This window comes from Drosophila eugracilis, unplaced genomic scaffold, assembly GCF_018153835.1.
Source record: "Drosophila eugracilis isolate 14026-0451.02 unplaced genomic scaffold, ASM1815383v1 contig_445, whole genome shotgun sequence".
In the NCBI taxonomy this organism is placed as follows: Eukaryota; Metazoa; Arthropoda; class Insecta; order Diptera; family Drosophilidae; genus Drosophila; species Drosophila eugracilis.
The window spans coordinates 2,065,447-2,076,888 of NW_024573311.1; the positions used below are offsets into that span (position 1 = coordinate 2,065,447).

The 11,442-nt window shown below is 41.3% G+C and overlaps 1 protein-coding gene across 1 annotated transcript; it reads left to right on the plus strand.

The window, feature by feature from the left end:
- Positions 1 to 2,115: 2,115 nt before the first annotated feature.
- Positions 2,116 to 8,331, plus strand: LOC108104079. Its single transcript, XM_017209974.2, has one exon. The coding sequence runs from the start codon at positions 3,373 to 3,375 to the stop codon at positions 6,019 to 6,021; it is 2,649 nt and encodes an 882-aa protein (XP_017065463.2). The 5' UTR covers positions 2,116 to 3,372; the 3' UTR covers positions 6,022 to 8,331.
- Positions 8,332 to 11,442: the final 3,111 nt, after the last annotated feature.

The following is an 11,442-nucleotide window of genomic DNA, read 5'->3' on the forward strand; positions in this document are numbered from 1 at the left end:
CTCTTGGCCGAAAGAGGACAAACAACAAGCCAACTCTACTCTGTGTTTCTTTTTTTTTTTTTTTGTATTTTTCCCCGGCTGTAAACAAGTTTTCTGCGAAAACTTCTCAGGCAATCTGAATCTGAATCTGGACGGAGGAGGCAGCTGGTAGATGGAACGTCTCCGCTGCAATTTCATTCATATGCAATAGAGAGAGGGGGAAAGCTGAAGTTGAGGCTAAGGCTGAGGCTGAAAAACAGGTAACACTGAGAGCGTTTCCTGTCTGGCCAAAAGACACGAGTGGTATCATGTAGCTGCCCCCAGTCGTCCGCAGGTGAAGTAACTTATACGCAATTTCAGACTCCCTTCCTTCTGGCCCTCGGGCTAATTAGTTTGGAGCTCAAGCTCAACTCATTCTCATTCTCATTCCCATTCTCATATTCCTAGATTCCCATATATTCCCATATTCTGGTCTTTGGTTTTGTGCTTCTGGGCCATCATTAAACGTGGCAGGGAGATAGTTTTTCCAGCCATATAAGATCACCCGAGTTGAGAGCTCTTTCACTATGCAAACCGATCTTGAATGAACGAGTCGCTCATAAAATCATCACATTGTGAAATTTTCTGCACACCATGCAGCAAATTCATTCAATGGATTTTTAGTATCTCGTATCTGGCGGATGTGACTCATTCGGTCAAGTCTGAAATTACGCCGCACTCGACTGGCAAGCTCAAAAGCAGAGGCAGTGGCACTGGCAGTGGCAGAAGAAGAGGAAGAAGCGAACGGAGCCAAGTCAGAGGAAGTATTTTTTTCAGCTACTCATTCGTCTTTGCCGGCTGCAAGCTAAGCAGTTTTTAGTTGTTGTCGACCACTGAGAGAAATAAAGCAGTGAAACTGGTTAAAAACTATTAAATAAACTTGAGAAATAAAATATGAAATATGTTAAAAAATATAATCAAGCTAAATAATAATTAGTCTTAAAATAAGATCTAAATAATTCTGAAATTTTAGGGATTATATAGAAGAGATTTTTGATTGCACTTTTCATCTAGCTAAAAAAATATAAAAAAATTAAATTTTAATTTTTAATGGTTTATAAACATTAATATAACATTAATAACATTAATCAAAAAAAGTAATATATAATAAAATATTTTAAAATATTAAAATTAAATTGGTAATTTCTTACAATACATTTTAAATCCTTTAAAAAAAATTTTATTTTTTTTTTCTCTGAGTGTACTCATTCAGCTTTAATTTTTCTTGGTTTTTTTTGGGTCTGTTTCTGTTGGTGTTTCATGCCTGAGTAGGTTGATCGCTGATTGACTGCAGGTAGCGAAAGAGGAGAGGCAAAGGGGGCTTGATGAATGGGAATGAAGAATGGGAAACTTAGAAACATCCGAAGTACATTCGAGCGATGTAAACAGACTTCTCTACTTTGTACGACATTAACAAAAGGTGTTAATTAGCGGGAAAGCTAAGCGAAGCTAAGAAAACCTAAAATTCTTTAAAATCTACAAACAACAAAGGAGATTTAAAAAGAAATTTATAAAAAAATATTATCTAATAAATTTCTTATTCCAAATGAGAGTATTAAATTAATAAACTTATATTCAAGTCATAAAAAAAACCCCTTTAAATACAAGAATTAAATCCACCTGATATCTAAAATTTTTCCTTTCACATTTGAATAACTCAAATTGTTGTTTTTGCCACAAATTTATTTTACGTTGCAAACAACTTTTTTCAGACTGATAAATTTTGAAGGCCAGCGAAATTCTTGGAATCGCAAAGCAGACGAAAAGCCACCTAATTTTCTATGGCAAAACAAAAGGTCGGAAAGGCGAAATCACAAGACGTTGGCGGCCCAATTAAATTCGTTTTAATGATGTCATGTGATCGGCCCACGAATGAACCTTTTGGTTTATTTATACAACACAAATCCCTATTTATATTGCGCGAAGCCAATTGGAAATCTTTACAACGGATTCGTGTGTAATATAATCCTTTCAACCGGTTGGCAGGCCCACATGTTGCATGTGAATGTTGCGAAGCGGTTATAGCAACATACAGAGGCTTATCTCGCTCTCAACTTTCTCTACTCTCACGCTCTCTCGCTGCTCTCTTACTAGCCAGCCGAACGTTACAAGAGCAGCCGAAGTAACTTCGTGTCCAGCCGAATGGCAAAGCGACAGCTAAGGCTTTGATTCAAAATCCATGAAGCTCTGTTCAAGTCGAAGAACGCTGCCGAGCGGTTGGTTCCCGCTATCGCTGTCGCTGTCGCTGTTACGTTGTTGCGTTGCCGTTGTTCCCGTTGTCGCTGAGTGTGTGTGTGCGTTTCAAAGGAGTTGTGCATCCGATAACAAGGATTCACCGTTATTTTGTGTAGTGCAAAAAGTAAAGAATTGCCCAAAACAGTGGTCATCAATGCCTAGATCACAACTCATCGAGCTGCCCTCGCTCGAAAAATCAAAAATCATCCCCCGAGGTTCGCTCGTAACGCAAACAAAAACGAAACCGAAAACGACGAAAAAACGCGATGCGAATTAAAGCTTTGCGTGGCAAAATGCGCTAACCGAAGCAACAAAACAAACCAACCATCCAAAAAAAAATATTATATATATATATATAAATATATATGTATAAGTATACGTAAGAAGCAGCACGTGAAGAAAGAAAAATCCCGCAAAATTACGTAGAAAAATAATAATAATAATAGAAAAAAAGCGAAAAAGGAAATACGAATTTCGTTGGCCGAAAAATAAAAACGATTATCATCGAGACGAGTGTGTGTGTGTGTGTGCGAGTGTGCTTGTTTGCCAGTGAGCGAGTGCCTATGTGTTGGTGTGCTGGGAGGCTAGCCCTATAAATAACATTTGGGTCTGGCCAAGCGCTAATTACGGCAAAACATGAAAATCTTTGCGAAAAGCGCACCAACAACAAGTGTAGTCAAGGCGGCAATTAATCAATTTTCCGCTTGACCCATAAGGAAGTTTCCATATCATAATTAAAAGAGAAACCCCGAATAAACGAAAAACGAAGGATACAATCGCACGAAAGTAAGAGTTTAAAGGTCAACCCAACGAAACATATCCTTGAGTTATACAAAAATTATTCCAAAATCCGATGTTCAATGGATTTCCATATCAACTTAAAACACAAAAAACATCAATTAAATTAAATCAGAAGCTGCGCTTCGAAAATTAAAGACAGCAAATTGGAAATAAGATATAAAAATCAAAAAAAGTTAAAATAAAACCCATGTGATTATTAAAATAAACCCTTCATATCATAAACAGAATAACTAATGATATTACTAATCACAAACAAACACTGGGCTTCAGCCTAGAACGCTCAAAACTAGAAGACTTCGACGAGAAAAAGCCAGGAAAATGCATATCAGGGAAGTGGCTTTCCTGGTCCTCAGCCTGCTGCCTGGAATCATTCTGGGCAATCGCTATAATCAGCTGCATCTGTATGCAAATGGAGGAGCTGGCAGTTCCTCCTCATCATCCAGCCCAGGGAGTTATAGACCAGCTCCTTCCTCCCAAAACGAGGTCTACTCCATAGCAGACAGTCAGCCAATGACGGAGGATGGCTATATCCATGCCAATCAGCACTTTCCACCCGCCCACTCCGACTTGGATCCTCCTGCCCAGCAGCAGAGCACCTGTCAGACGGTCTGCGCCTGCAAGTGGAAGGGTGGCAAGCAGACGGTTGAGTGCATCGATCGACATCTCATCCAGATACCCGAGCACATTGATCCCAATACCCAAGTGCTGGACATGTCCGGAAATAAGCTGCAGACCCTGTCCAACGAGCAGTTCATACGTGCCAATCTGTTGAACCTGCAAAAGCTATATCTGAGGAACTGCAAGATTGGCGAGATCGAGAGAGAGACTTTTAAGGGTCTAACAAATCTCGTAGAGTTGGATCTATCACATAATCTCCTAGTAACTGTACCCAGTTTGGCCTTGAGCTATATCTCCTCGCTAAGAGAACTCACTCTGGCCTCGAATCACATACACAAAATCGAAAGCCAGGCCTTTGGTAATACCCCTGCGCTGCATAAATTGGATCTCTCCCATTGTGATATCCAAACCATTTCCGCCCAAGCCTTTGGTGGCCTACAAGGACTAACCCATCTTAGGTTGAATGGGAATAAGTTGAGTGAGCTCCAGCCCAAGACCATTGAGACCTTGAGTCGTCTTCATGGCATCGAACTGCATGACAATCCCTGGCTCTGCGACTGCCGTTTGAGGGACACAAAACTCTGGCTGATGAAAATGAATATCCCGTATCCAGTGGCTCCCATCTGTGCTGGTGGTCCTGAAAGGATCATTGATCGCAGCTTTGCAGATCTTCATGTGGATGAGTTTGCCTGCCGACCTGAGATGTTGCCCATTTCCCACTATGTCGAGGCTGCGATGGGGGAAAATGCCTCGATCACCTGTCGGGCGAGATCTGTTCCAGCGGCAAATATCAATTGGTACTGGAATGGACGACTTCTGGCCAACAACTCTGCCTTTACCGCCTACCAAAGGATACACATGTTCGAGCAGGTCGAGGGAGGATTCGAGAAGAGATCGAAACTGGTGCTGACCAATGCCCAGGAGACGGATTCCAGTGAGTTCTACTGCGTGGCCGAGAATCGAGCTGGAATGGCCGAGGCCAACTTCACCCTGCACGTGAGCATGAGAGCTGCAGGAATGGCATCCCTGGGAAGTGGACAGATTGTTGGTCTAAGTGCTGCCCTGGTGGCCCTGATTGTCTTCGCCCTTGGGGTTATCATGTGCCTGCTGCTAAGGGTCAAACGTCAGCCGTATGTTGATAGCAAGACCCCCAACCACATGGAGGTGATAACATCGGTCAACCATCAGAATTCCATAACGAACAAGACTCAGCCAGCTACGGGAAATGGCAGCATAGGAGGGGTGGTCATCGCCAATGGAGCTGTGGCTAATATAATCGACGGGGGAGTAGTGCAAGGAGGAACTCTGGAAAGGAAGAGCAGCGGACGAGGAGTATCCCATGGTGGTCACGATCAGAGGAGTGCTAATCCCGTACAGAAACCACCGAGATTGACAGATCTTCCGTACTCCAACCAAGGTTATGATAATGGCGGAAGTGTCCTCTCCACTGCCTCCTGCTTCATATCGCCCACTGGATCCACTGGAAATGGTGGCAATAATCCGGATCTGATCAATGACACCAAGCGTTTTGGAAGCGATGAGTTTGCTGACCTGAAGATACCACCAATCAGTGGTGTTGGAGTGGGCGGCAGTGGGGAGTATAGCCGTGCCAATGGCTGTGACTCCCTGTATCCATCGGGTCTGTGGGAACACGGTGCCCCAGTGGGCGCCACATCCGCGGATGATCTCTTCATGAAGCGCTACACGGACAAAACGCCCATCATAGACTCCACGCAGCTGTATGACTTGCACGAGCGAACAGCGGCCACGGATTATTTTAGCAAAACCTTTCCCAGATCTCACCTACAGCAGGGGATGACGGGAGGTGGTGGTGTTGGCGGAGGAACGTCTACGGCATCGACAGTTACCACCAATTTGTCGGGTGGCTCCTCATCGGGTTACCCCAACGATTATGGTCTGCCCCTAGTGCCGGGAGCAGAACACCAGCATAACCACCAGCTGCAGATGCATCCACTGCAGCAGCTCCAGCAGCAGCTGACCTCCACACTGAACCACCAGAAGCAGGAGGGCAGCTCCACCGGTAGTAGTCCGCACTTCAGTAGCCGCACACTGCCACGCCTGCACGATGGGAGTGGCGGTGGCGGCAGTTCCCGGTCCTCGCCAACGCCAGCGGTTAATCATGCAAACCAGGCGAATCCCAGCACCTCCTCCAGTTCCTGCTCCATCCTGCCCAACGGGCAGCCAATCAACGCCAAGACGATACGGGTGTGGCAAAAGGGCGGCGTGCCCGTCCTGCCACCGGTTACGGCCCTGAAAAGGGCCCTGATCAGCAGCAGCCGCAATTCGCCGGACGAGGGCTATCAGGAAGGATGCGGCACGGATGTGTAAGCGACGCGCTCCGAGGGATAGGAAGGAAACCAAACCAAGAACTGACTAAACTTAACACAACAAATAAGATGTTGGGAGGGGGGAAACATGGTAGCTCTTTTTTAGGTATACAAAATAATAACACTCATAGATAGCTCCGGGGTCCTAGGCGAGCAGCGATTATTGTGCAAGCGAACTGTTTGTGATAGTGTCTGACAAAAAAGATAATGCGAATGAAGATAATAATTGCCCAAAGCAAAGAGAAAGCTAAAACGAAATCAACTGCACTACACTAAAGTATACTCTCCTTGGCAAGTAACTCAACTAAAACTAAAACTAAACCTAAAACTAATACTAAATGTAAACGTAAACTAAATATTAAATAGGATATGTACAGCAGAAACTTTCTTTGAATAACATGGCAAACTCTCAACTCCCCGCATAAAGTAAAAAAAATAACCCAAAAAACATATATATATATATATATATGGAAAAGCAAACCATGTGAATGTAACTAAATCTATGAATATATATTTATATATATATCTATGTGACTATGTGTGTGCATGTGTGTGTGTAATTTCTTCGTTGTTCGGTTAGCAAAAAGTAAAAAAAGTTAAAAAAGAAGGTACCCAAAAACCAATAAACCTTTCCTCCAAGAGTTATAATCATAAATCAGACACGAAAAACCGAACTTGTGGCTCAACATTTGTAAAATATACATTCACATAAATAGTATGCATACGTATGGCAAAGGCTGCAGAAGAAGTTAAATAAATCATGGTAAATGTATATATTAGCTAACCCATAGACAAAGGAAAACCCATTCTTGATCCGACTATTGTTAAAAACCCAGTCTATGTCCCGTTAGAAGCTGTGAAATAGCATAAAAACCAAGGAAGGCTCTAAGTCTGACTTAGTGGATGGCAGTAAAGTTATTCATTCTCGATAATTATCCTTATTCTGGCATAATAACTTGTTAAAAAGTTTTCCTATTCAAATATTATATCTATTTCTATAATTTTTAAAAATATTTCAGTTGTAATTTAAACACTAAATAAACAATCCTTCAACCTTCCATCTTTAGTCTTTAATATTTTTCACTAGCGCCAGAAAATATGCAATGTAAATTCTAAATATTCTATGAGAAATTCCACTTCAAACTTGTATACTGATTTGTTTTCAATATTTTTTACCATAACTATCAAAAAACTGAGACAATTGTTAAATAAAACACATTTCCCTGTGCACTTATTCAGATTTACAAACAATTTATAAGCTGATAGAAACAGGTTCTGAATGAATTCTGCAGAGAATGACTGTTGACCCCATTCCGTCATGCAAATATGTTCTCTTAATGAAATTAGGACGGTTTACCCAAAAATTTCCTCAATCCAATTTGATTTACTGCTATCCATAAAATGATATAAAATTGCAAAGTTTTTGTAAATTTCCTAATAAATCTAGAAGAAGGCAAGCTGTTGAGAGGCGAAGAGGAAATTTAACAAAATAAAATCTGTCGGCAGTTGAAAGGCAAACATAAAAAACCAATCGGAGAAAAATTCAAAAGTAAACGCAGAGGCAAAATATTCCTCAAATGCATACGTAAATAAACATATGTAAATTGTACTCAAAGTGCACACACACACTCACACACGCAAATAAGAACACACATGAAAAGACACATCACACAGACTCACACACACACACACATGTACATTTAGATATATGTCAGTTTGTCCTTGTAACGATTTAAAGCGTATCCACAAGATATTAATTGCCCGTATGTGCTAAGACTTAGAATTTAAGAGGAAAACAAAAACAGAAACAGAAAAAACATAAAAAACGAAAAGGAAAGGCAAACAAAATAATATTTTTAAGGTAAACCAAAGACTTTTTTCTTTGCATCTAAATGAGCGCTAGAGTCTTCAAAGGACTCGCAACAACAAGCAGTAGGCACACAGATACACACACACACAAACACATATACAAAACACATAGACACACACACAAAGTAATCTTAAACGAGAAAAAAGAGCAAGAAAAAACCATACCATTTAAGTTGAAATTATGTATTATGTATTGTATAATATAAACCTACGTATAGTATATAGTCTATAGATGTGTACACTTATCAACAGAGCGGCATAGCTAACAGGAGAGAGAGAAAGAAGGGGAAAGAGGGTATTGGAGGGATGGGCAGAGAAGAAAGTCGAGTGGGAAGAAGAGGGAAGATAGCCCGCAGACAAAAGGCGGGCATTGAATGCATGAAAGCAACTGAATGAACAACAAAGCAAAAAGGAAATATATATAACATTATATATATCTATATATAAACGAAAAACATAAACCATTGTCATTACTTTTTTCCTCTGCTAACTCCTCAACCCTCTAAAGATTTCAGTCAAAGGTAGGTATGGGATAGGGGCATTTCGGGGGTCAGCTGGGGATGACATGACCCAATTAGCTGGCCATTCGAATGCTGGCCCGAAGATGGGGCTAAAGCCCAAAGCTGACTCGACTGCGCTTCCCTTGTTATTCGCTGCTGCGCTTTGGCATATTAGGGCCAATCGTCTAATCGCCAATTATGCATTTCAACCTCAACCTAAACCCCAACCTAAACCCCAACCTAAACCCCAACCCCAACCCCAAAACACAACCTTACCTCATATACTCACCCACAGGCAGAGACAAGCTGAAAGTGTGGCTTGAATCGATATGGCTAATCGGTAGAGGCCAAAATGATGTCCATGAACGAGGAATATGGAATACCCTAAGGAAGATTACAATGGAACTTTGGAATCACTTTGCACACTTAAAAATATTTTTACTCGTTTCTTAAATCTTAAACTAATACTACCAAAACTTTCATATTTTCTACTGAACTTCACAACAAACTGAATACTTTTCAAACTTTCATAATATTTAACAAACATTTATTGTTTATTTCTCTCAAAATAAAGCCATTTACTGAAAAGCACATTTCCTAATACAAGCAGATTCCATCCATTTTCCTTCATATTCAAAGCCCTTTTAATCCCACAATCTTTAATCCCTGAACTTGTAGGGAAACAACTACTTTTAGTCAGACATTTTCCATGGCAAATTGGAGATGATTTTCCTTTTTTTTTTTGGGTGAAAATCTAGGCAACCTCTACTCTATCGATATGCACCCAGCGACCCAGTGCCCTCCTGCCCGATCCGTGTATGTCTGTTTGTAGATGAGAGGTGGCCACGATGAGTTGGTATTTGGGCTGGCAGATGTGGGCGGGAGTTGTTAGGGAGCGCGTAATATATACGAGGGCCCAGTACCCAGATTATATCATGGCGTGCGGCCATGGCAAACTGTCTGGGCTTAAACGCCCGCCACCCAATCCTACGAACGTCTCCCCTCATCTGCGGATATGGCCACCAAGCCTTATTGACGACGCGCAAAGTTTGCCAACTAAACAAGTTTTGTGCCTCAAATGAAATTTAGGTTGCAACTGAAGCCCAACAAAAGCCAAACAAAACACGGGCCAACAACAACAACAGCATGCCAAATGGAGAGCGGGTGGTTGGGGCAACAAAAAATTAGAACTTTTCTGCGCCGAAGGAAAGTGTATTTTATTTGTTCAACTTTATTACGTATACGTGCCGTTGTGCCGCCTGTGCAAATAACCAAAAATGCAAAACGTGTACCGCACCGTCTTCTCCTCTAATTCCAAGACCTACATCTCCTCCTACATTTCCCATTTCCACCAGGTGATCTCTAATGAAGCCTCCGCCATTGTGGCATCGTCAGGTGCTCGTCGCACTTTTATGTTGCATACATTTCTGCGTTTTCGGGCGCCTCTCTGTTTAACGACTTTGGCCAACATATGCCTACACTTGGCGGATATGTGAGGCTATTTTAAATACTTTTCGCAAGTAAACGCTTAACGAGCTTGTAACGTTTTATGAAATTAGTAATTATTTATGATACTTTACAAAAATTACCATAAAACAATAATATTAATAAGAAATATATAATAGTAAAAACTTTAAACGTTTCTTTAAAAATTCGTAGCTATTTCTGACTTTAAGTTTCATAAACTCTTTAAAACTTAACATATTAATATTTCCTCCCAACTAAACGTCCTTCAACTTGAAAATTTGAGTGTAGTTCAGTTTTATTTCCCTCTCCCAGAGCCCAGCTATGCCAAATTTATAAACGAGAAAAAAGCGGCGAAAGAAGAAAGGTAAACCACACACACGCAGCAAATACAAAACACTCGCTCTCACTCATATATGCCTAAGCTAACAGACAACGTGCCGTAAATATTGTTGAAAACGGCAGTTTATTTTTGGGGGAGCCCAGAAAACATCATTCAATTGAGGGGCTTCGGGGCAGGCTAAGCCAAGCCAAGCCAGGCCAAAAACCCTGCTAACTTGGGTCCGATTCAGTTGGTCCTCGGAAAGAGAAGGGTAAGTCGGGGAGGGGGCCATGGACAATCGGTAACCGCTGATGGATGTGAGCAGCAGCAACAAAGAGACAGCTGCTTGAGGTGCACGGGCATAATGCTGAGCGATATTTTTGTACCGTTTTGTTTTCCTTGCTGGGCACGGGTGTGTGTTTGTGTGCCGAAGGACCAAAAGCGGCCGCAAGTTAAATAAGGAGCATGCAACAAGGAAACTTTGGGTGCCTGTGTAGAAGGTTATTTAGAACGACTAAGGAATGCTCTAAAATCTTGAATTATAAAATATTCTATTCGTTCCTTATTGATTCTTGTAAAATTATTTATCCATTTTATTATTAATCCAAAAATCAATAAAACTATATATTTTTGTTGGGGCTGAAAAGGTAAGTAACGTTATCTTAAAAATTTCACTGGTAAAAAATGTTTAGCTCTTAGAGAAAAAGTAATACGCAGCTAACAAATTCCGCTTGCCTAGTGTATAAATGACACACACACACGCACGCCATACAGGCGCAGGACGAGAGTCATAAACAGAGACTGAACAAAGAGTTGTCCTTTGACTGTCAAACACACACATACTCTCGCACACATGACTCCTGCTCGGAGTGTATGTGTGTGTGTGTGTGTGTGTCTCTTTAGCGTCTCCAGGATTTAATGGCCTCATTAATTTTGTATGCTTGGCCTTAAATTATTTTACTTGCCTGCCCTGCTCAGCTATTCCATTAACTTGACTTTGCTATGTCCACAGCCGCATGCCACGCCCCCATTCGACGCCCCAACGCCCCAACGATCCACAATAAAAAAAAATATACAGAAGGCGAACAGGGAGCGGGGAGCTATCACACTGACGCGGAGTTGACTCGACTACATTAATTTACATAAGCTTAATTGTTTTATTTAATCAATAAAAATAATTAAATGCCATGTGCGTAAGTAATTAAAACAAATCGCTTTTATTGCACGGCCGAAATTGAAATTGCATAAACATAAACCGAATAGTGCC

What these genes read in the sequence shown, in the direction of transcription:
- LOC108104079 (XM_017209974.2), top strand. Translation starts at nt 3,373, where the DNA reads ATGCATATCAGGGAAGTGGCTTTCCTGGTCCTCAGCCTGCTGCCTGGA.